We start from the raw sequence: 26,568 nt of genomic DNA on the forward strand, positions 1-26,568 counted from the left end.
TTTGATTCGTTGCAATAAAAGGAACATAATTGCCTACTGATTTTCTTCCCTTGCCTACCTGCAGTTATATTGCAGGTGTGTTATCGTCAGTTAGGTTAAGTCTTATTTATTATATTCAAAACATTTACCACAATTCAGTTGTGTGATTTAATTTATTTCAATTATCAGTGTCCACAAATTCTCAAAAGGAACATTTATGGATTTGGAGAATAGCCTCGAGACATTCTTGTTTTGGCATGGCAAATTACATTACTAAACTCCAAATGCAAAACGACATTTGGATACTTTCGTGGAGAAGGAGACTGTGCCTAGGCTATAGAAGACATAAATTGAATTGGCATTTGAATCACTGCTATGTTTTGAGACGACAAACTCCTGAGGCTGATTCCAGGATACTTGATCCGTGTTCATGCCGAGGACCATGACCATGAAAGGTCGCCAGACTCAAACCACAGTGCCACTGGATTTGCGCACCACAAAGAGGGAGTGTGCGAACGGTGCCGAAGGGACTCCCACCAGCAAAGGTCGCTCCGTTCGGGCGAGAGTACCGTATCCCACTGCCGCACACACGGGGGATGACTGTCCAAACGGAAATGCCAGCCCGACTGTGGAGCCGCTGGCACATCGTTGTGGATCATCGTTGATAAAACCTCCTGTGAACACGGGAAACCCGGCAGTTCTGGAGAAAAAACACTCCCCAGTTGTAACTTCTCACAAGCCATTCACTCCGAACCCTGGTGAGCGCAGCACAACAGACACACGAACACGGGACATATCTTCCTCGAGGCTTCCTTTTAGGAAACGTCAATTTCCTACCGAATGGGAGACGCCGGAACAGTCACGTAACCCACCCGAGAGAGATGAGCGCTTATCCCCCTACAAAAACAAAGACTTGTGCAGCAGACCGAGTCCTCCAAATATTTTTTTAAAGAGCTACGACAATGAGAGTATTGGTTCCCTGGCATCGGTCTCACACAGACAATTGTCCGTCGCCCGCGGTTTTGACAATGGACACCAAAGCGTCTATCCGGCTCGTTCAATGCAAGCAGTCCGTCCTTACTGTAAGTTAGTCGCCCTGGCAAAAGACACGTAAAAAAATATTTAAATGAAAGTGTACAGCCCATTACATTATTATTCAAAGTTTATCCCATCGCATTTTCATATGATTTTTTCTCCTAAAAATGGGTAATCATATCTGACAGTCATGTCATAAGTGTATTAATATGACTATAATCAAAGTTATTGGTTTGAAAGAGAATATACTTCTGAATCAGTTAGTGGTCATTTGCCTTTGAGTCAAACTGTTTTTTTCTCTGTGGAATGTTCCTTCATAGATCGTGTGTCATTGTGCAGTGATGGTTAGTCCTGCTTTGGAACCCCAGTCATTGAGAAACTGTTTTGCCAGACCTTCCAGTGATTAAATTATTGAACTAATTAAAAACTTGCAAAACATGTCAATGGGTCATCTGTAATTTCCTTATTTCACATTATCGTACCAAACATCTCTCTCTATCTACCCCATCCCTCCCTAGGTTACCCAGATCCCCATCCAGGGTACCCATTCTACTCCTGGCCCAGCAGGTCACCACTGGTTGTGAACGTGCCTGTCTCTCACCTCCAGTCCTCTCTTTACCCGACGGGACATACCGAACACCTGCTGGCAGATGTTGCCCAGGCGACGTGCCAAGACAACGACGGTGACACGTATGTTTAAAAAAAAAAACTACATGCATTGAACTTCAGTTAGTCTCATGAAGCAGATAGGGCCTAGTACTGTTGCCCTCGAGGGTTCCTTGCTAACCCTGACTACCTGCATGGCGCTATGGACTGGGTCGAGTTCAGTAGGTCATTTTTGTTTTCCATTTCACATATGACCCTGATCAGTTAGGTATGTGCTGGAGGGAGAGGAGATGTCACACAGTCTGTTTGTTTTGGTCTATGATTCACCTGGCTGAGGGGTGTTGGTGGTGAGAGAGAGGAGTGTGCTGTGTGTACCCTTATCACACCACACCACATTCTTTACCTTCATTTCACTTCCTGTCTCCGTAATGATTAATGGAGTCAATTCTCTGCTCTACTGCTCAGTGAAAGTGTCACTGGGTGAGGGGGATTCTGGGATTGAACTTGACCTCTGTGATCTGTACTGTGTGTGTGTGTGTCGTGTTCTGTGTCTCTTTGCATTGTTTGTGTGAGTCTTCATATGAGAGACAGGCTTGTCTCTGAGAGGCTGGGATGACTATTAGAGTAAGGTGACCAGATAACACACAAAAAAAATGAAGAAAGAAGATAAAAATATCCCAAGGAATAATTATAATTTTAAAATATTTTTTTAACCCCTTTTTCTCCCCATTTTGGTGGTATCCAATTGGTAGTTACAGTCCTGTCCTATCACTGCATCTCTCGTACGGACTCGGGAGAGGCGAAGGTCGAGAGCCGTGCGTCCTCCGAAACACAACCCAGCCAAGCCGCACTGCTTCTTAACACAACGCCCACCTAACCTGGAAGCCAGCCGCCACTGCGCCCGGCCCACCACAGGAGTCGTTAGTATGCGATGGGACAAGAACATCCCTGCCAGCCAAACCCTCCCCTAACCCGGACAACGCTGGGCCAATTGTGCGCCACCCCATGGGTCTCCCGGTCATGGCCGGCTGCTCACAGCCTGAACTCGAACCAGGTTCTCTAGTGGCACAGCTAGCACTGCGATGCAGCGTCTTAGACCACTGCGTCATTCGGGAGGCCGCCCACGGAATTATTTTTAACTATATATTTCCGATACAGTCCTTTCAAATACTTTAATTATTTATAACACAAATGGATTAACCCCTCAAATGTTTCTTAATTTTTGCCTACCGTGGTCATTTTTGAATCACCCCAGTTTGGTAGCCTATGCTGTTGGAAAGGTTTTCTGGCTATGGGCATGGTTGTTCATGTAGTTGTTACAATGTATCACTGACCAAATGTTCTCATAGAAGGGAGCAAACAAGTTTGATATAAGTGGTGAGACAAATTTGACATTGAAATCCGATTGCATACAGCTTTTGATTACTGAAATATCAGCCTCAATTTAAATTCAGAGTTGATTTTCTTTCTGGGGGATAATCAGGGACATTGCCAGTACTAGCCGGGGACAGGCCACCCAAATCGGGGATGTCTGGTCACCTTATGTTAGAGGTTAAGGAGTGGATGTGGTACATTCAATCACATGTTAATACCAACCTCACACACCGATGCCCTCTCTGACCTTCTACATCTGAGCACTCACCTGTTCACTGACAGAAATGCGAGGACGATACAAAAATAGTCATGTGACTGAAATCATAAGTCCTTCCAAGCAAGTCATGTTCCTGTAGTTTAAGTGCCGTGTGTCACTGTCATTTGCAATACATCACAAAAAAACACATGATCGAGAAAGTGCAGACCTGGCTGTGGGTTTCGAGCCATGGCAGTTCCGCTTGGGATGATTTCATGTGAAGTAGAGCCCAGGGACCAGCACTGAAATCAATCAGGAAGAAAACACCTTGCAATCTGATCACAGGATGTTTAAGATGTATCAGTATTAAAGTGCATTTACATTTCAGTGCTCAATTTTTTTGTGCCTTTTTAAAAAATGTACTTTTACATTTTTTAAATAATCGAACAGTACCTAGGCGGTTGCACTGGGGCTTTTGGGTGCTGTTCTTATGAAGTCAAACTACTTGATGAAGTGGTAGACTGTAAAGAAGTAAATTTCCCTGGCTGGTAGCTACTTGTATTGTGGTCTGTCTGATGAAAAGTTAGATTTCAGCAGAAAGACAGCGCCACTTCTCAGCCCCCCCACCATCCCCAAGTGTGTCTGTGTGTGTGCTTACGTCAATGGGGTGTTAATCCTCAGTTCTCATCGCCTCTGAGCCCCTCAGTTTCGGGAAAACCTCTGAGCGTGCGCCTCTCAATGTGTGACTGTGGTTTTCTCAGGTCTTTCTGTATCTCTGTTTTCATTTCTGTGTTTTTAAATGAATGAGCTCAAAACCCAAACATCCGCTCCTCACTTCCTCATTTACCGCTTTCTCTCTCTCTCTCCCTCATCGATCTCTCTCGCTTTTTCTTCTGATCATTTCCCTGCTTATCTCTCACTAACACTCTCACCCCTGTCTCATTCTCCCCTGTTCATCTCTCACCCCTCTGTGACACACTCCCCTCCCTGTTCATTGTCCTTCTAGCTGCTTGAATGAAAGACAGGTGTTGTAGTCAGTGCAGTAACATGGGGACAGTTCACAATGTATTTGAGTGTAGTCATGCTTATATAATACAGGTGGGGACGAAGTTTGTTCAGCAGTTCCTTGTAAACCACATGTATTGTACCCAACAACTTTGGCTCACTGCTGTGCTTGGCCAGGGATATGCATCCAACTTATGCAGACATGTAGGTACTTGCTATATTGTATTTACTTTACCACCATGGCCTTTTTTGCCTTTACCTCCCTTCTCACCTAATTTGCTCACATTGTATATAGACTTGTTTATACTGTATTATTGACTGTATGTTTGTTTTACTCCATGTGTAACTCTGTGTCGTTGTATGTGTCGAACTGCTTTGCTTTATCTTGGCCAGGTCGCAATTGTAAATGAGAACTTGTTCTCAACTTGCCTACCTGGTTAAATAAAGGTGAAATAAATAAAATAAAAAGGTAGGGGCGGGGTCAATAAACTGGAGGAAATAGCTATAGTGCTGCCATGGCAAAAATCAAATCAAACTTTATTTATATAGCACATTTCTTAGAGGATACATTTGCATTTCAAAGTGCTTAACAAATTAAATAGTATAACAATAAAATAAGTGGACATGAGACTAATTGATTGAAATAAATATAGAATGGTATAAAAAATAGTTAATAGTATGACTAAAAGCACTTTACGTAAAAGCACGGCTAGAAAGGTATGTCTTGAGATTTTTCTTAAAAATGTCTCCAGTTTCTGAGGCCCGCCCTCAGATCCTCCGGCAGGCTGTTCCCAAGGCCACGACCATAGAGGCTGCTTTAAAGATCAATAAAGCAATTATTTTTAAAATTGTTTCCAAAACTGACAGGCAACCATAAAGGCTATGTCAGGCTCCAGACTTAGGGTGGCTCAGTTGTTAGAGCTTGGTGCTTGCAATGTCAGAGTTGTGGGTTCAATTCCCACAGGGGTCCAATTTGCAAAAAGTAAGAAATGTATGCATTCTGGATAAGAGGGTCTGCTAAATGACAAAGGGTTTTTAAAAATGATTTATTGTAAGTTGGACTGTGGTGTGTTTCTGGTTCCCCTTTGTTTAATACACCTGTCTTAGAGTCGTCGCTCTCTCAGCTGGTCTGCTGGCCACAGCAACCCGCATTCCCACCTCTCCCCCAAAACAGGATACCACATGTACGCCACTGCCAGTCTCTGTCGCTCAGTGTGTTTGAGTGCAGCCCAGCGCTCCTGCGTCAGTGTGCTTTGGGTTATCTGGGGCTGTGGTCTGCCCCACTTCCAGGAACAGGAGAGAGCACAGTTTCATCTTGAGAGAAAGAGAGAGATTAACCTTGTTCAAGTGTGTGATAATCTCACCATTGCACTGAATGGAGACACTTGTTACTAGGTCAGTTGGGTGTTGATAGCTTTTTAAGAAATGTTGGGAGAGGCACCTCGCAAATACTCATCTGGGGACTCTTTTTAATCAGAACTGATGCCATTACTGTTGTCATTCTCAATGTGCTGCAATAATGCATGTTTGTCGTCTACTCACATACTCCACAAATACATGTTTACTATGTGACGAAAAGACTCTGCTGCAGATTCATTAATTCTGCTTCGTCACTGCATGGGAGAACCCAGTCAGTTGTTTTTGATGGGTTACCTATTATCACTGTAGTCACTTGAGTGCCAATGTTGATCTGGTGGGAGTTATTAGGCAAATTAAGATGGTAGTGAAGTGCCGCTACTATAAGCTGCGGACAGACATACAGTGCCTTGCGACAGTATTCAACCCCCCCTGGCATTTTTCCTATTTTATTACATGTCAATCTGGGAGGATTTCCTTTGATTTTCCCATAGACGGCCATTATGGGTGGTCACCTGCCATATCAGTTCTGTTATACTCAGACATTATTTTAACAGTTGTAGAAACTTCAGTGTTTTCTATCCAATACTACCAATTATATGCATATCCTAGCTTCTGGGCCTGAGTAACATGCAGTTTACTTTGGGCACCTCAGTCATCCGAACTTCCAAATACTGCCCCCTATCCCTAAGAAGTTTTAAGCAATGGCTTTTTTCTGGTCACTATTCCGTAAAGCCTAGCTCTGTGGGGTGTACGACTTAAAGTGGTCCAATCTGTGATTGGAGTGATAAATGATCAGATGATCATGTACAGGTAGAGATATTGGTGTGCAAAAGAGAAGAAAAGTAAATAAATAAAAACAGTATGGGGATGAGGTAGGTAAAATTGGGTGGGCTATTTACCGATAGACTATGTACAGCTGCAGCGATTGGTTAGCTGCTCAGATAGCAGATGTTTGAAATTGGTGAGGGAGATAAAAGTCTCCAACTTCAGCGATTTTTGCAATTCGTTCCAGTCACAGGCAGCAGAGAACTGGAACGAAAGGCGGCCAAATGAGGTGTTGGCTTTAGGGATGATCAGTGAGATACACCTGCTGGAGCGCGTGCTACGAGTGGGTGTTGCCATCGTGACCAGTGAACTGAGATAAGGCAGAGCTTTACCTAGCATGGACTTGTAGATGACCTGGAGCCAGTGGGTCTGGCGAGGGCCAGCCGACTAGAGCATACAGGTCGCAGTGGTGGGTGGTATAAGGTGCTTTAGTAACAAAACGGATGGCACTGTGATAAACTGCATCCAGTTTGCTGAGTAGAGTGTTGGAAGATATTTTGTAGATGACATCGCCGAAGTCGAGGATCGGTAGGATAGTCAGTTTTACTAGGGTAAGTTTGGCGGCGTGAGTGAAGGAGGCTTTGTTGCGGAATAGAAAGCCGACTCTAGATTTGATTTTAGATTGGAGATGTTTGATATGAGTCTGGAAGGAGAGTTTAGTCTAGCCAGACACCTAGGTACTTGTAGATGTCCACATATTCTAGGTTGGAACCATCCAGGGTGGTGATGCTAGTCGGGCGTGCGGGTGCAGGCAGCGAACGGTTGAAAAGCATGCATTTGGTTTTACTAGCATTTAAGAGCAGTTGGAGGCCACGGAAGGAGTGTTCTATGGCATTGAAGCTCGTTTGGAGGTTAGATAGCACAGAGTAAAAGGACGGGCCGGAAGTATACAGAATGGTGTCGTCTGCGTAGAGGTGGATCAGGGAATCGCCCGCAGCAAGAGCAACGTCATTGATATATACAGAGAAAAGAGTCGGCCCTCCAATTGAACCCTGTGGCACCCCCAGAGAGACTGCCAGAGGACCGGACAGCATGCCCTCCAATTTGACACACTGAACTCTGTCTGCAAAGTAGTTGGTGAACCTTGACTCTTGACTATTTGCGCAAGGGATAAGTAGTTTCCACGGGATCAAAGCATTATTCTTTTCTCCCCCTTTCACGCTGAGTGGTTATCGAAAGAGAGCTAAAAATGTATTTCAAATAGTCTACGTTGAGGATGACCTTGTCATTCTCAATGGATGTAAAAACAGACTTAGTTGACTCGCTGTTTGAGGTGAAGAAAAAATTACTTTCAGAAGTTCCACTGTGGTGGAGTTAAGACAATCAGAAATACTATCAGATCCCCAAATGGGCACATTTATAGCCTACATTTGCGCGCAGACCAGGTATCCTAGGCCTACTTCTATGTATAGTCAGGTGATCGTCCTTACTCAACATTAACAGAAGCGACTACAAATTACAATGAGTAAATTGACATCTCCTAAATGGAATGAAATAAACCAAAACTTGTTCCTCAGAAGTGTAGCCTAGGTTGTGCGATCCTCAAACAACGTGTCCACTCTGACAATGAGAATGGTAAAAGACTGTTGTTGTTGTAGTAATAACTTGAATGCATTAACAGCAATTACCATAAATCATTGTAGACTAGAAATCTGGGAAATGAAATGTACTACTGGTGATTTAGATGAGCAATCCCCGTGGCCTCCGCAATGGTTTAGTCCACTGAGACAGGCGTGAATCCATCAGGTCACCTTTGCCATAAAAATATATATTATATACTGCTCGACCAACAGCCTATCGACCAAACAATCGACAAGTCGACTAAATGGGGTCAGCCATTTAGACAGATACCACATTCACAAGTGTATTTGTATGGTGTGTGTGGTGAGGGGTGGTATTTGTATGGTGTGTGTGTGTGTGAGGGGTGGTATTTGTATGGTGTGTGTGTGTGGTGAGGGGTGGTATTTGTATGGTGTGTGTGTGTGGTGATTTGGGGGGTGGTATTTGTATGGTGTGGTGAGGGGTTTTTGTATGGTGTGTGTGTGTGTGGTGAGGGGTGGTATTTGTATGGTGTGTGTGAGGGGTGGTGAGGGGTGGTGGTATTTGTATGGTGTGTGTGTGGTGAGGGGTGGTATTTGTATGGTGTGTGTGTGTGTGGTGAGGGGTGGGTATTTGTGTGTGAGGGGTGGTGTGTGTGTGTGTGTGTGGTGAGGGGGGTATTTGTGTGTGGTGATGGTGTGTGTGTGTGTGGTGAGGGGTGGTATTTGTATGGTGTGTGTGTGTGTGAGGGGTGGTATTTGTTTGGTGTGTGTGTGTGGTGAGGGGTGGTATTTGTATGGCGTGTGTGTGTGGTGAGGGGTGGTATTTGTATGGTGTGTGTGTGTGGTGAGGGGTGGTATTTGTATGGTGTGTGTGTGTGGTGAGGGGTGGTATTTGTATGGTGTGTGTGTGGTGAGGGGTGGTATTTGTATGGTGTGTGTGTGGTGAGGGGTGGTATTTGTATGGTGTGTGTGTGTGTGTGGTGAGGGGTGGTATTTGTATGGTGTGTGTGTGTGTGTGTGTGTGTGTGTGTGAGGGGTGGTATTTGTATGGCGTGTGTGTAGTGAGGGGTGGTATTTGTACGGTGTGTACGGTGATGGGTGGTTCTCACTTACCAGTAAGGGGAGCTTTGAGGAAAGAACCGACACACACGGCCAAACAATTTCTGCTTTTCACACTGATCAGACGGCTGAGTGGCTTCACTGTGCTGTATGGCCATTAGTCAGGTCAGATTGCGAGAGTCAACACTGTCACACGTTTTACTGTTATGAGACTGTCTTGTGGTCATCTTCAGTTGCACCAGTCACCACAGTGCCGGTTAGAACTACACTTGTATGGAGATGGGTTTCAATTACAAAGACAAACTGTCATCCCTATTGTGTCTTTCTCTATGTGAAATATTTGTTTACTCAAGTTGAATAAGAAATGAGGAAAACAAGGTTGTGTATTGGCTATGGTTTGTTGACATTTTGGTCTGTGTTACACTAGCTACACGGATGAGATGGCTGGTTGTGATTGGTTAGACCTGCCTTTTGCATTGACGTCAGTCAAACACCCGCCTCCAAACCTCAGGCTCTGTATAATGTTACCACACATCTCCACACCTGTGCTATGCATTGTACGTGTTGTGATTGTGTTGTGAAAGATGCATCCACCCAGCCACTCTGTTTGAATATGAAGGTCTACGGTGACACAGGTTGATCAGAGATGAACAATGTCTCAATGATCAGTCTGTATTAGTAACATACTTCCCTGTATAACACAATATACTCCTAATGCATAATGTTAGGTTTAATTACTCATAAGTGCAGGTAGGCACGCACCTGTCTTCAAGAGAGGCAATAATGAGATCCACCCAAGGCCGTATGCTGATAAGTGTTCTGTTAGAACTTGCCTTAACTCAAGCTCAGAAAGAATGTAATGTTTCAGCTTGGCACCCAAATATTACTTCAGCTGTCAAGTCAGTCTCTCTCTGCCTGGTAAAACAGAGCTAAGCTGTATGACCTCTCCCTATCTCACACACGAGCCCTCCAACATAAAGTTGTGAATTATTATATATATTTTTAAACCTGTGTTCACTTTGATGTTGATGCTAAGGGAATTGTTGGTTCAAGCTATGGACTAGTACTACAATTTCTACTGAACAAAAATACAAAACGCAACAATTTCAAATATTTTACTAAGTTACAGTTCATATAAGCAAATCAGTCAATTGAAATAAATTGATTAGGCCCTAATCTATGAATTTCACATGAGTGGGAATACTGGTACGCTTTTGTTGGTCACATATACCTTAAAGGTAGAGGCTTGGATCAGAAAACTAGTCGGTATCTGGTGTGACTGATTTGCCTCATTCAGCGCAACACATCCCCTTCAAGGTTGATCAGGCTGTTGATTGTGGCCTGTGGAATGTTGTCCCACTCGTTTTCAATGTCTTTGCGAAGTTACTGGATATTGGCAAGAACTGGGACACGCTGTCGTACACCGAGCCAGAGCATACGTTGTAAGTTATTTTATATATATATATATATATATTTTTTTTTTTTTCAATCTGTGTTCACTTTGTTGATGCTAAGGGAATTGTTGGCTCAAGCTATGGACTTGTACTACAATTTCTACTGAACAAAAGGCTCTGGTGATATCAGAGGATAATTGGCACGACAATGGGCCTCGGGATCGTGTCACGTTATCTCTGTGCATTCAAATTGCCATTGATACAATTAAATTGTGTTCATGGGCTGTTATCTGGCAAAGGCTCTGGTGAACATTCCTGCAGTCAGCATACCAATTGCACACTCCCCCAACTTGAGACACCTGTGGTACTGTGTTGTGACAAAACTGCCCATTTTAGTGGCATTTTATTGTCCCCAGCATCCCAAACATGCTCCATGGGTGACATGTCTGGTGAGTATGCAGGTCATGGAAGAATTGGGATATATTCAGCTTCCAGGAATTGCGTCACAGATCTTTGCGACATGGGGCTGTGCATTATCATGCTGAAACATGAGGTGATAGCAGCGGATAATTGGCATGACAATGGGCCTCAGGATCATTTCACGGTATCTGTGCATTCAAATTGCCATTAATAAAATTAAATTGTGTTCGTGGGCCGTAGCTTATGCCTTCCTGTACCATAACCCCACCGTCACTCCATTTACAACGTTGACATCAGCAAACCACTTGCCCAACACAATGCCATACATGTTGTCTGTGGTTGTGAGGTTAGTTGGACGTACTGCCAAATTCTCTAAAACGACATTGGAGGCGGCTTATGGTAGAGAAATGAACATTCAATTATCTGGCAAAGGCTCTGGTGAACATTCCTGCAGTCAGCATACCAATTGCACACTCCCTCAACTTGAGACACCCGTGGTACTGTTGTGACAAACCTGCACATTTTAGTGGCCTTTTATTGTCCCCAGCACAGGTGCATCTGTCAATTCTAATTGTATTTGTCACATGTGCCAAATACAACAGGTGTTGACCTTACCGTGAAATGTTTACTTACAAGCCCATAGCCACCAGTACAGTTCAAGAAATAATTAAGAAAATATTTACTAAATCAAAATAAAGTGAAAATAAAAAGTAACAGTAGAATTACATAACAATAACGAGTCTATATACAGGGGGCACCGGTACAGAGTAAATGTGTGGGGGTAGCAGCAGTATAAAAACAAAGGGAGAGAGGGAGGGAGGGGGAGGTTCAATGTAAATAGTCTGGGTGTCCATTTGATTAATTGTTCATCAGTCTTATAACTTGGGGGTAGAAGCTGTTAGGGAGCCTTTTGGACCTAGACTTGGCGCTCGGTACCGCTTGCCATGCGGTAGCAGAGAGAACAGTCTATGACTTGGGTGACTGGAATCTTTGACCATTTTTTAGGCTTTCCTCTGACACTGCCTGGTATATAGGTCCTGGATGGCAGGAAGCTTGGCCCAAGTGATGTACTAGGCCGTACGTACTACCCTCTGTAGGGCCTTATGGCCAGATAATGAACAGTTGCTGTGTAATGATCATGTTGTTTAATCAGCTTCTTGATGCGCTACACCTGTCAGGTGGATGGATTATCTTGGCAAAGGAGAAATGCTCACAAACAGGGATCTAAACATTTTTAGAAATAAGCTTTTGGAACATTTCTGGGATCTTTTTTATTTCAGCTCATGAAAACAACACTTGTGTTTATTTTTGTTCAGTGTAGTTATGTGGAGGAATGTATGACATTATCAACTCACAACTCTCTGAAAGAGAATGACATGTTTTTGTCTCGGGACATTACATTTGTATTGTGTAGGCCTGCAGCACGTATCATTTGTGACCAGTGTTAGAAAGCCAAGGTAGATGCTGGAGGTTTAAAGGTTTTCTGCTAAATTTGTTTTGTATAAGAGCTGTCTTTTGAGCAATGCATGAAAGATGGTCTCTGTGTGTGTAGGCCTATGTATTTTCTTTATCTTCCATTTCCTCTTTGCAGTATGCAAATATGTTGTTACTCATCTCCTCAGACTTCAGTTGTATGTGCAGTAGGTAGACATGCCAAACACCAATATGTTCTTTAGTCTGTTGTAATGGACAATAGATCAGGAAGTAAACAAAGCTTATTACCATAAATTTGTGCTAACCCCAAATTCTTAGTGAAGGTACTTTTAAATGACTCTCTTAATGTCCCTACCCAATTTCCTGTCAACCTTTTTTCTCTTGATCTGCATTTACGATCGATATTCATTGGAGGAAGCTGAAAGACATGAAAACACACAGAAAGCCCCTAATGGAGACCATAGTTCTAATGGTGATTATCTTCCCAAAAACAGAGGGCCGTGCCATTGTCACACAACAGGAAATTACATCAAACCAAACGGGTGTTTACTGAAATTAGCTTCTGAAATATATATATATATATATATGTGTGTGTGTGTGTCAAAAACAAGGACATTTCTAAGTGACCCCAAGCTTTTGAACGTGTGTGTGTGTGTAATGTGTGTGTACACTTATCGTTCAAAAATATATATACACAAAACCGTTCAAAAGTTTGGGGTCACTTAGAAATGTCCTGGTTTTTGAAAGAAAATCACTTTTTTTTGGTCCATTAAAATAACATCAAATTGATCAGAAATACAGTGTAGGCATTGTTAATGTTGTAAATGACTATTGTAGCTGGAAACTGCCTTGGAATATCTACAGTACATAGGCGTACAGAGGCCCATTACCAGCAACCATCACGCCTGTGTTCCAATGGCACATTGTGTTAGCTAATCCAAGTTCATCATTTTAAAAGGCTAACTGATCATTAGAAAACCATTTTGCAATTGTTAGCACAGCTGAAAACTGTTGTGCTGATTTAAAGAAGCAATAAAACTGGCCTTCTTTAGACTAGTTGAGTATCTGGCGCATCAGCATTTGACTGTTCAATTACAGGCTCAAAATGGCCAGTAACAAAGCACTTTCTTCTGAAACTCATTAGTCTATTCTTGTTCTAAGAAATGAAGGCTATTCCATGCGAGAAATTGCCAAGAAACTGGAATTGGCTCTAACCAGAATAAAAAGGAGTGGGAGGCCCCGGTGCACAACTGAGCAATAGGACAAGTATATTAGTGCCTAGTTTGAGAAAGACGCTTCACAAGTCCTCAAATGGCAGCTTCATTAAATAGTACCCGCACAACACGAAGAGGCAACTCCGGGATACTGGTCTTCTAGGCAGAGTTCCTCTGTCCAGTGTCTGTTCTTTTGCCCATCTTAATATTTTATTTTTACTGGCCAGTCTGAGATATGGCTTTTTCTTTGCAACTCTGCCTCGAAGGCCAGCATCACCTCTTCACTGTTGAGACTGGTGTTTTGGGGGTACCATTTAATGAAGCTGCCATTTGACCCCAAACTTTTGAACGGTAGTGGGTGTATATACACCCACGCACTACCATTCGAATGTGTATGTATAAATATATATATAAATTCAAGAACTCCTGTCATTCTTGCCTGTTTCTGTTCTTTCACTTTACATACTATATAAATATCACTTTACTAGTCAACTTGATCAGTTTAACATGTTTTGTAATGAGTCACGCACCACACTGCTCTTCTCTCAGCCTAACTGTCAGTTGTGGAGAATCAGGTCATAGGTCAAGTGAAGTTGGCCAGTGCTTAGTCATTCAGTAATGGTGCAGGGGCAGACAGGTGGTGCAGGGGCAGACCGGTAAGATACATTTATGGGTTAGCCTGACTTTGTCAACAATTGTAGGTTTGTGTAAACTTTATACCGCAATTGTGTAAAGGTTTTACACATAGTCAGCCATCACATGCCAGTTAGTGTGTCAGTCAGTTTGTAGGCCATAGGATTTCTCAGGTCAGTCAATCAGTTCCTATCCTGGCCCAGTGTTAGTTAGCTGGCTTAAAGGTTAGTTAAGGCATCAGTGGGTTTCTGTGTCATGACATATAAGCAGTGACTTTACAATCATGCTGGAGTTGTTGCTGTAGTTTTGACTCCGGTGCATGTGTTTACAGGGCTCTTCACATAGCAGTGGTGCAGGGGCAGGAAGCTCAGATCCAAAGAATGATCCTTCTCCTGGGACTGGTTCACACAGACCTGGACATCTATAACAACCTGAGACAGGTGAGATGCATGCTCGAGCACACACAGCTGTGTTTTCAGAAATGTCAGGACTTTTGAGTGTAAAAACCCTATTTCCCTAACCCCAAAACCCCTAAACTTAAAATAGCATTTGAAAAAAACTCTAGACCTTGTTAGGACATTGGGGTCCTGATAATGTAGAAAAACAAGTACACACACACACACACTTGCCACTCACTGCAGATTTCAGATCACAACCAGGAAAGTTGTGATAGAGGAAGTCCTTGATTTCCTCCTCGCCCAGCCTCTTTACCGTAGACACCTACCTCTCGGCTGCCGGTTATCAGAAGAAATGTCGTTTCTGGTTACCTGTGCTTACCGCAGGCCAAAGTCACACGCACAAAACTATTGCTTGGAAGGATGTGCTATGATTGGTATCCTTTGTTCAGGGCTGGGTGTTCTGAAGTGATATTTTGTGCTCTGTTCATCAATGCCCCATGGCCTTTTCCCATCACTTTCAAATGAGTCCTCTTCCCCCCTCCAGCGTGCCATCGTGTCCTGTCAATGTCACATCCCCTCTGCAGCTTTGTTAGTCTGCCTAATCACCCCAGAGAAATCATCCTGAACCCTTTTCACACACACACACAACTGGGGTTTCAGACAACACATCGCTCACTTACCAGAAATAACGTCAGTAGTTTGTTGTGTGTTCTCACCAGCATTTACAGTGATATCCTGTCTGTAGTGTATAGTCTAGCAGACAGGCTGCATACGTTCATGTCATGTGAGATTCAGTCCAGGCTGAGAGACGTGATGCTCGCCACAATGATGTGACTACCAGATAGGCCTGTGCTAGATAACAAAATGACCCTATTGCCAAGCCTGAGAACCATTTTTTTTTGTTTATTAGATTTGTCAGTGATAATCAAGTAAATGACTATATAGGATAGTCTGTAACCCAAAATATACATCTTAAAAACACACTGCACAATACCTTTACAATTTTTTTTGTCAGCAAAAAAATAAATTCTTTAGCCATTCTAAGCAATTCAATGTGTTGTGCAGTCCAAACAATACTTCAGTGGTCACTTTAATTAAATGGTTTGAGAGTTAATATCAGTACTGAGTTGCATGTGCACATTGTGCGACTACCAGATCAGCTGCAAGCACTGGTGCTATGAAACAGCTGTTTGATACTCCCACACTGTCACCTACTACTAACCAAACACTGTCACCTACTACTAACCAAACACTGTCACCTACTACTAACCAAACACTGACACTACTATTAACCAAACACTGACATCTACTAGCTGGTGCACTTCCCAATTCTCTGGCCAATGTTACTCCCATGTTAGGTTATGCAAATTTCCTGGAAACTGTTCAGATATTGCAAATTAATGACCATGTCCTTAACGCTGCTGTTGCCGCTTTGTGTGTGTATGCTTGTGGCATGCAGTGTATTGTGTGAGGCTTCTACAGTGCATGTGTATGTGCTAGTATCCTCATTCTGAGAAGTCACATGACCCCCCCCTCTGCACTGTTTCAACATAAGTTGTTGCTGAGGTTGAGGGTAGAATCAGGGACTTTCCCTTTCTGCTCTAGTCGCTGTCTCCTTCTGATCTTATCTCAGTAAATTGTGAGTTGACCCCTCCTAGTAGAATGAGCTCTTCCATGGTATGTTCAGGGCCTTTGTTAGTCTTTCCTGGGAAGTTGCACAACTATAACATTAACCTATTTAATCCCATCGGTCACAATAGTAAAAAACGTTTCCAGTTATACAGCTCTATAAATGTTACATCAATGCATTTACAGAAAATATTGAAATAATAAAGGGTAGCAATGAAATGTGTAAATTGTCACATGACCAGAGCTGTTTACTTCCTGGTAACACCATGAGAAGAGGATGGCTGCATCAAAGCTCCCAAACAAAAGGTTAGTATAGTATGTTAAAGATAGGACAAAGATTACACCATCTTTAAGGTGTCTAGTATTGATATGCATTTGCAATTACTCAACTTTGTTCAGTGTGGTCATAGAATGAGTAAACATGTTGACGGCAACAATAGTGCATCTAGGTATACACATACATAGTTCTTGTTCTACCTGACTTTCTACTCTGTTCTTTCTTTTAGTTTCACTGAGTCAAGTTCTGGATATGTTGGATCTAGGTGACTGCACAGACAGGGCATGCAACATTGCAGTTATCCCTCAAAATGAGAGCTGCTGTCCTCCCTCAAAATGAGAAATAGGCTGTCCTGAGTGATTGCAATGGGTCAGATATGGACTATGCGCAGGCCATTTGCCAGCCAGGCTGTTGAATGCATATGCTGAACCTATGCAAACAGATCATGACAGGAACAATGTTATCAGTGATGACCTGGTCACAACCATAACACACTTTTCACCTACTTTTCCATTAAAACTGAAAAATAATGATTGATTATTTCAAAGGGTTACTAATGACATTGGATTTGGATATTTCATGTCTGGGAAAATGTTGGGATTAAATGCACACCTCATTGTTTTTACCTCCTCCTGTTCTTTGTATCCTTGTCTGGCGCACACCCACCCATTCAAGGCTTTTCCTCATACCTAGAACTCTCCCCTCCACTCCTCTGTTCTTCTGGTTTATCTGCTCATTTCATTGGAATGTAACTCTGGACACACAGCCAGCAGGGGAGAGGGAAGGGATTTCCCCTCTTATCCCGTCTATCCCCTTGCCTCCCCTCTATACCGCTTCCAGCTATTCCTCTCCCTGGCTTTCTTACCCTATGCTCCCCCTTCTCTCCCTCCCCACACTCTGCCCCTCTTATCTGCAGTTTTTGTTTGTCATTCTGGAATGGTTTACAGGAAGCTAGAACTAAACTCAATGAACTTGAGTGTTTTTGGACCATCATAAAAGCTTTGATTTGGCCTTTTGATTAAGTATTGTGACATGTTGATGGTTACGTCCTTTACGGCACATTCTAGGAAGTACAAGATGACTGAGTCAGACTGTTGGTAGTTCATGGGAGGGAAAACACTCGAGTGTGTGTGAGATCAGTCATGAGTAACTGAGGATTCAGGGAAATAGGAGTTCTCTCAGGAAGTGAGGGCCACTGGCATTAAGACATTTCACCAGTGTTTTCTCCCGCCACTGCATTGGTATTTTGCTGCTGTTCTTTACTGGAACATAGTGTGTGGGGGAGGGGCGGGCGCGCTAAGTACGTGCTTTTCCTGAATCAAAGTGAAACTAAATGATCATCCTGACCACTGAGGTTATTCATACTGAACAATGATAGATTCCAGATCAAGTGACTTCCCTAAACCCTTTCTGAATGTCTCTGGACATTGGACCACTGACAAAGTTAACATTTATCAAATCAGGTTTTATGAATCAATTAATCATTGGCCATAGTCTCTGGAACATCCTAGATTGCACAAGTGCTTTCAGTAAACCTGTGTTGTAATCTGCAATCCCCTGCATAGTGGCATGTCTCTGGAATCACCTGGGCCGGGTCCCAGGCTTTCCTACACAACATGGGCTGTTCCGGTCACTTGAGACAAACAGGTTTTTACCTCATTCACCACATCCGATCTGGCTCGAAAAAGCATTAGTTCTTTCAAATACTTTAGGTGCACCTAATTTTGAAACAAGAAAAACCATATGGGGCTGTATCTTCACCCTGACCTTGGTGGAAGCCATCTCCTAGCTGTTTTGCATTTTGGACTTTGATGGTGTGTTTACCATCCTGTGTGGCGTTTTATCTTTGTCTGCCGATGTCTAATGCTGATAAAGCCAGAAAGCCTTCTGTGCCGTGACTGGGCAGCTCCGGTTTCTTTGGGGGCGTATGCCCAACCTTATCTAGCCAATCGTTTATCAGCTCTTGTGAACAGGATGGAGATGCGATTCCATTAACAGAAGTAATACACTTCTTCTTCCTCCTCCTGGTTAAAAAAAATGGTTTACCTCATATATGAACTGTGCGTATGTGCAAAAATGGGCATTTATAAAAACTAAGCTTGACATGGAAATGTGCTCACCTTCTCGCACACTTTAGACCATGTTTAGAAAATGTGCATAGTGGTTGAAGTATTGTATTGCAAGCAGATTAGTATTTTGTGCAAATAGGGGATATGATGGACATACTTATTCATAATAAACAGGTTAATAACAAGATTCTATCATTTGCCTTTAGTGAGAATCTATTTATCTTAGCACTTTTAATTAGAAATAGGCATCTAAATCCTGGGTTATTATTTTTAATTTCCATGATCATTGCATAAAAAAATGCCTCACCTTTTCTGTGATGGTTTAATACTCACGAGGTAGCATAGGCCTACAAGGGGAAAGGGGGATACCTAGTCAGTTGTCCAAGACATCCACGTCTTTGGCGCCCGGGGAACAGTGGGTTAACTATCTTGCGCAGGGGCAGAACGACAGGCTATTTCAAGTATTTTTGCTCTATGCAAGCCAATCCAGATCGCAGTTTATTAATTGTGGAACAGACGGTTGTAGGTTACTGCTGTAGCTTACATCTTAATACTGCAATTTCAAATTTCTCAAGTAGACTATTGCATTTATACACACTAAATATGTTCATAACCATTGCAGAATAAATTCTTCACTTTCTGGCCATGATGGGTTCATATAGACTACAATAAATGACCATGTAGATCTAATTTAATTGGGGCTATTAGATATTATTTCGCTCTATGCATCAAAGTAAGCATGGTTTATAACATGCAGTAGAATTTAACAAGGGAACAGGCAGTTCATATTTTACATTGAAGTGTGTCTACCACTAAGTAGATAGTTTCAGAATTTGAGGGCAGTGTAGCATAGGTTTGAGAGAAAGTAAATGCAAATCATTAGGCCCTATTGAATTCAAAACTATCTGTTTACAGGTCCCGAGTGGCGCAGCGGTTTACGGCACTACAGACCCTGGTTCGATTCCAGGCTGTATCACAACTGGCCGTGATTGGGAGTCCCATAGGGCAGCACACAATTGGCCCAGCGTCGTTAGGGTTTAGACGGGCTATGCAGTCATTGTAAATAAGAATGTTCTTAACTGACTTGCCTATTTAAATAAATGAAGGTCCACAGCAATTTGCAGTTGTCTTTCATAAACGGTCAGATAGCCTAGGACCACAGAAAATGTCACTGCAAAAGTTAACATTCTACAATCCCTTCCAAAGACATTGGATCAAGTTTGCTATTGCCTTTAGAAAACGGCCTCGCCTAATTTGAATACTTCCAAAGTATACAGCAAATAAGGGCGTTATTGTCACCAGAAAAGATGAATGATGGGACTTTTTTCAGCCGGTGTTTTAATGTAAGTTCACAAGCGCAGTTTCAGAACGGGTCTATAAAGGGAAACATGTGTATTTATGGTTTACGCCAAGTTTATAAATCAATACTTTGTACTTGCGCAGTCTTTTCATAAATGGTGACAGCAGATATTGAGTAACATTTATCCCATGTTTATGAGGCTCCTGGTTTTCAAATGTTCTTGTTTAACTTCTTGCGTCGAGCAATCCCGTATCCGGGAGCGTAATCATAGCCTCAAGCTCATTACCATAACGCAACGTTAACTATTCATGAAAATCGCAAATGAAATGAAATAAATATATTGGCTCACAAGCTTAGCCTTTTGTTAACAACACTGTCATCTCAGATTTTCAAAATATGGTTTTCAACCATAGCTACACAAGCATTTGTGTAAGAGCATTGATAGCTAGCATAGCATTAAGCCTAGCATTCAGCAGGCAACATTTTCACAAAAACAAGAAAAGCATTCAAATAAAATCATTTACCTTTGAAGAACTTCAGATGTTTTCAATGAGGAGACTCAGATAGCAAATGTTCAGTTTTTCCCAAAAGATTATTTGTGTAGGAGAAATCACTCCCAGAAAATTCAGTCATTACAACGCCAAACTGTTTTCCAAATTAACTCCATAGTCTCGACAGAAACATGGCAAATGTTGTTTAGAATCAATCCTCAAGGTGTTTTTCACATATCTATTCGATGATAAGTCATTCGTGGCAGTTGGGTTTCTCCTCTGACGCAAATGGAAAAATACACGCAGCTGGAGATTACGCAACGGAGGACACCAAGCAAGCACCTGGTAAATGTAGTCTCTTATGGTCAATCTTCCAATGATATGCCTACAAATACGTCACAATGCTGCAGACACCTTGGGGAAACGACAGAAAGTGTAGGCTCATTCCTTGCGCATTCACAGCCATATAAGGAGACATTGGAACACAGCGCCTTCAAACTCTGGGGCATTTCCTGTTTGAAATTTCATCTTGGTTTCACCTGTAGCATCAGTTCTGTGGCACTCACAGATAATATCTTTGCAGTTTTGGAAACGTCAGTGTTTTCTTTCCAAAGCTGTCAATTATATACATAGTCGAGCATCTTTTCGTGACAAAATATCTTGTTTAAAACGGGAACTTTTTTTATCCATAAATTAAAAGAGCGCCCCCTATATCCAAGAAGTTAATGCGATTGTCTAAAGATGAATTATCTCCCTCTTTCTCAGACCCCTCTTCATTTGGCTGTGATTACCCATCAGGCCCAGCTGGTGGGGGCGTTGCTGCGTGCGGGTGCTGATCCGGGGGCTCTAGACCGTAACGGTCAGACAGCGGTCCACCTCTGCTGTGAACACGGCCAGCAGGCCTGCCTCTCTGTGGTGCTTTCCCACCCCTCCATCTTGACTTGCCTGGAGGTCAGGAACTATGAGGGTAAGTTACTACTTCTATGTTGGGATCGATTAAATTGAGACTTTAAATGAATTCCCTGAAATTTGAACTCATCAATTCAAAATTCCCCTGAACTTTCCAATATGACCTAATTGACAGTGTTTCTGCTATAGTCAGCTCCTTTGTGGTAGTCATGCCAGACATGACTTGGCTAAAACAATAATAGATCTTTATTTATTTCACTTTTATTTAACCAGGTAGGCCAGTTGTGAACAAGTTCTCATTTACAACTGCGACCTGGCCAAGATAAAGCAAAGCAGTGCGACAAAAACAGGGTTACAAACAAATATAGTCAATAACAAAAAAATCTATGTACAGTGTGTGCAAATGTAGGGAGGTAGGCAATAAATAGGCCATGAGGCGAAAATTATTTCAATTTAGCATTAATACTGGAGTGATATGTGCAGATGTGCAAGTAGAGATACTGGGGTGCAAGAGGGTAAGTAATAATATTGGGATGAGGTAGTCGGGTGTGCTATTTACAGATTGGCTGTGTACAGGTACAGTGATCGGTAACCTGCTCAGACAGCTGATGCTTAAAGTTAAGATAAGAATCCAGATTGAGATTTTTGATTCAGAGATCATTGGCAGCAGAGAACTGGAAGGAAAGGCGGCCAAAGGAAGTGTTGGCATTGGGGATGACCAGTGCAATATACCTGCTGGAGCGCGTGCTACATTGCTATGGTGACCAGTGAGCTGAGATAAGTCGGAGCTTTACCAAGCCAAGACTTATAGATGACCTGGAGCCAGTAGGTTTGGCGACAGATATGTAGTGCGGGCCAGCCAACGAGAGCATAGAGGTCGCAGTGGTGGGTAGTACATGGGGCTTTGGTGATAAAACGGATGGCACAGATAGACTACATCCAGTTTGCTGAGTAGAGTGTTGGGGGCTATTTTGTAAATGACATCACCGAAGTCGAGGATCGGTAGGATAGTCAGTTTTACGAGGGTATGTTTGGCGGCATGAGTGAAGGATGCTTTGTTGCAGAATAGGAAGCCGATTCTAGATTTAATTTTGGATTGGAGATGCTTAATGTGAGTCTGGAAGGAGAGTTTACAGTCTAATCAGGTATTTGTAGTTCACATTTTCTAGGTCAGAACTGTCCAGAGCAGTGATGCTAGTCGGGCGGGAGGGTGTGGGCAGCAATTGGTTGAAGAGCATGCACTTAGTTTTACTAGCATTTAAAAGCAGTTGGACGCCACGGAAGGAGTTGTATGGCGTTGAAGCTTGTTTGGAGGTTTGTTAGCACAGTGTCCAAAGAAGGGCCAGATGTATACAAAATGGTGTTGGATCAGAGAATCACCAGCAGCAAGAGCAACATCATTGATGTATACAGAGAAAAGAGTCGGCCTGAGAATTGAGCCCTTTGTCACCCCCATAGACTGCCCGAGGTCCGGACAACAGGCCATCCGATTTGAGACACTGAACTCTGAGAAATAGTTGGTGAACCAGGCGAGGCAGTCATTTGAGAAGCCAAGGCTATTGAGTCTGCCGATAAGAATGCGGTGATTGACAGAGACCAGGTCGACAAAGACGGTTGCACAGTACTGTCTTATTGATGGCGGTTATGATATCGTTTAGGACCTTGAGTGTGGCTGAGGTGCACCCATGACCAGCTCGGAAACCAGATTGCATAGTGGAGAAGGTACAGTGGGTTTCGAAATGGTCTGTGATCTGTTTATTAACTTGGCTTTCAAAGATTTTAGAAAGACAGGGCAGGATGGCTATAGGTATAACAGTTTGGGTCTAAGGTGTGGGGGATGACTGAGGCAGCTTTCAAATCTTTGGGGATCTCAGACGATACGAAAGAGATCTGCAGGGGGTGCTGAGGTGTTGGCCGTGGTAGGAGTAGCCAGAGGGAAAGCATGGCCAGCCGTGGAAAATTGCTTATTGAATTTATGAGATTTATCGGTGGTGACAGTGTTTCCTAGCCTCAGTGCAGTGGGCAGCTGGGAGGAGATGCTCTTATTCTCCATTAACTTTATTGTCCCAAAACTTTCTGGAATTAGTGCCACAGGAAGCAAATTTCTGTTAGGAAAGCTAAGGCTAGCTTTTTCAAACTGACAGTTTGAAAAACTTCCCTGAAGAGTTGCATATCGCGGGGGCTATTCGATGCTAATGCAGAACGCCACAGGATGTTTTTGTGCTGGTCAAGGGCAGTCAAGTCTGGGGTAAACCATGGGCTATATAGGTTCTTAGTTCTACATTTTTTTGGAATGGGGCATGCTTATTTAAGATGGAGAGGAAAGCACTTTTGAATAGCAACCAGGCATCCTCTACTAACGGGATGAGGTCAATATCCTTCCAGGATACCCGGGCCAGGTCGGTTAGAAAGGCCTGCTCGCTGTGTTTTAGGGAGCGTTTGACAGTGATGAGGGGTGGTCGTTTGACCACGGACCCATTATGCACGCAGCAAATGAGGCAATGAGGCAGTGATCGATGAGATCCTGGTTGAAGACAGCAGAGGTGTATTTGGAGGGCAGGTTGGTCAGGATGAGGTCTAAGAGGGTGCCCATGGTTACAGATTTTGGGTTGTACCTGGTAGGTACCTTGATAATTTGGGTGAGATTGAGGACATCTAGCTTAGATTGTAGGATGGCCGGGGTGTTAAGCATATCCCAGTTTAGGTCACCTAACAGTAGGGGGGCAATCAAGTCACATGGTGTCCAGGGCACAGCTGGGGGCTGAAGGGGGTCTACAACGAGTGGCAACGGTGAGATGTATACTACTACCCCAAATAAAGCCAGTAACCCCCCCCACAATGTTTACAACATTTATGCCTTATGTATGGGAATTCCCATATTCATGTGGGAATATTTGAGTTGCGACACAGATACTAACGTTATGTAGCACACATTTCAAATGGTTGCTTGACTGACTTAAGTTGTGTAAATTGAATCGAATTGCACTGAAAGTGACCTACCCATTTGATATGATTAGAGCTTAATCTACTGGTATCATTGATTCTCACATTCCCCTGTTTGACTCAGGCTGTGGGTCCCGTGGTGGGTGTGTGAGGCAGAGGGGAAGAGGGCATTTCCTGCTGTGGTGGTCTGTGTGACAAGTCTGGGCACAGCATGGTTTGCCTTGTACTCAAAACAGCAGAAAGCCCCTAGAATACACATGGGCTCTGGAGCGTGTGATTCTATTAACTGCTTATTGTTCCCCCCTCTCTCCAGGCCTCACCCCTCTCCACCTAGCTGTACAGGGTGGAGACAAGGAGCTGGTCAGAATGCTGCTGGATGCTGGGGCGGACATCAATGCTATGGTCAGTCACCTTCCTCCCCCACCTAACTCTCCATCTCTCCCCTTAATGCTGGGCCATTTCAAATGGGCTTTGAGTTATTCTGGCATACTGAACCTACTGCATCATCCAATTACTCAATACCAGGTAATACTCATTAGATTAATTCCAGTTCCACTTTACAGAGTCCCCATTCTCCTCTCTCTAAGCAGGACATCAAGAGTGGCCACAGTCCTCTCATACACGCAGTAGAGAACCACAATATGGACATGGTGCACTTCCTCATAGAGGTAAGGCTACGTGTGTTGTATGTGACTCAGCTGTTCTACTGAAGTCAGCTCATCTATATTTAAAATGGTCTGTAGGTTCTCCCCTGTTCCCCTTTTTAGGTTTCTATTTTCATTCTGGGAAAATGATTTGCAAGAAAAACATTAAGTGACTGTCTAGTTACACATCGTCAAAGACTGACCATGTTACTTATTTTTACCGCTTATATCTTCTCATCAATCTCCCTGCCCCCTCAGAATGACTGTAATGTGAATGGCCAGTCGTACAGTGGGAACACGGCCCTGCACAGTGCCTGTGGGCGAGGCCAGGTAGACACAGCCAGGCTGCTACTGAAGAACAGAGCCGACAGCAGTGTGAAGAACTACCACAATGACACCCCCGCGATGGTGGCCAAGAATAAGATGGTGAGGAGGGAGAAATTAACACTGCTCCTCTGTTTCACGCTAATCAATAGCTTTACGGATGTGTAGGAGAATAAAAACTGAGGTTAGTAGGTTAAATTAACAATAGTGTGGACATAGGACTGAACTAATCCTTGTGGGTGCTTCCCTCTAGTGGCTGTACCTAATAACGCATTTCTTATCAGCGGCAAAGTAACAAAAACTGACAATGACAAATCGTACCAACAATAAAACACACAAATAATCTAAGGAATGCTATCACTCAGTAGCAGGCCCCACAGATGCCTGAACTCACTAGTTGCCATTGCAGCACTGTTAATGTGTGTCCTCTCAGGTAACCTAACCCTTTAGATCTCTGTCCTCAGGTAACAGATGTACTACGAGGGAAGGGCTCCAGAAACCAGCAGCCCAAAGCTCAGCAGTGTGTACCAGCCTCACCACACAGGAGCACACCCCACTCACAGAACAGAGGTAATGGTGAGACGAGTACACTTATGTGCATCATGCATTCGGGCACACAGTAAACTCATCACACCCCTCTGTCCCCAGGTTCCCCATCTCCCAGCCTAGGTCTTTCACCATTGGCCACTCCCACAGTTTCGCCTCTTCACCACAGCGCATCCCATTCCCCCAGGGCACCTCCCACTCCCTCTCCTCACAGCCAATCAGCAGAGAGCCTGTCAGGCCGACAGTCTCCAATGAAGATCCAGGAGAGCGAGCAGCTGCCGGTGAGGCTTGACTCCGACAGGATGACTGCAGTGGACATCAGCCTGACCCAGAGAAGGACCTCCAGCTACCCTCCAGCAATGCACCACCAGTCCCCCATCACTGATGCTCAAATAGGACATTTACTAGCCTACTACTCCCCTGGAGCCCAGAGACCTCTTCATCCAGAGCCTCCCTTTATCCTCCTCCACACCAACATCCCTTACCCAGCCACTGCCTCCCAAATGACCCCTGGCCAATCCCGGCCCTCCAGCGACCAATCAGATGTCTCCATCACGAGCGTCAGCATGGGCAAAGGTAACGGTTGACAAAGAGGTGCGCTTTCAGTGTCCCAGCTTAAAACGAGGAACAGTTTATTTACTACTGTTGGACTATAGAGCTTATGCTGGTATGATTATGTTCCTCTAGGGCTCAGCTGGATGCATATGGATTTGTAAAGGGACTAATGCAATGAAACCTACACTGGAAGAATGAACGTTATTGCAGTTTCCTGAATAGACTGCATTCAGAACTGTTATCACTGTGTGTGTATGATGGGCTGTGTGGAAACTGGAACTCCACCAGGTCTTGAATGTTGCTACCTTACTTGAAACTCATTATTTTTCAGGCTCACTGTTGTTTACTTTGAATAATTGATAAGTCCAAGAATAAATATTTTTCTACATTAAGTTATTTCCCTATGCAC

The 26,568-nt window shown here is 43.4% G+C and overlaps 1 protein-coding gene and 1 long non-coding RNA gene across 3 annotated transcripts; both read left to right on the forward strand.

The window, feature by feature from the left end:
- On the forward strand, positions 1-26,551 carry LOC115140831 (B-cell lymphoma 3 protein-like). Of its 2 annotated transcripts, XM_029679232.2 has the most exons (9): positions 1-1,061; positions 1,533-1,704; positions 14,406-14,514; positions 21,004-21,205; positions 24,404-24,492; positions 24,681-24,758; positions 24,993-25,160; positions 25,523-25,628; positions 25,707-26,551. In XM_029679232.2, exons 1-9 carry the CDS (start codon positions 410-412, stop codon positions 26,189-26,191), a joined length of 2,061 nt encoding a protein of 686 aa, XP_029535092.1. In that variant the 5' UTR covers positions 1-409; the 3' UTR covers positions 26,192-26,551. The 2 variants fall into 2 exon arrangements, with proteins under 2 accessions (XP_029535092.1, XP_029535094.1); XM_029679234.2 differs by lacking the exons at positions 1-1,061; positions 1,533-1,704 and adding an exon at positions 4,261-4,399.
- On the forward strand, positions 14,527-18,400 carry LOC115140877 (uncharacterized). The gene is made up of 2 exons (XR_003865303.2): positions 14,527-16,407; positions 16,608-18,400. It is a non-coding gene; the product is annotated as an uncharacterized LOC115140877 (long non-coding RNA).
- Positions 26,552-26,568: the final 17 nt, after the last annotated feature.

The sequence above is a fragment of the Oncorhynchus nerka genome, linkage group LG14, assembly GCF_034236695.1.
Source record: "Oncorhynchus nerka isolate Pitt River linkage group LG14, Oner_Uvic_2.0, whole genome shotgun sequence".
In the NCBI taxonomy this organism is placed as follows: Eukaryota; Metazoa; Chordata; class Actinopteri; order Salmoniformes; family Salmonidae; genus Oncorhynchus; species Oncorhynchus nerka.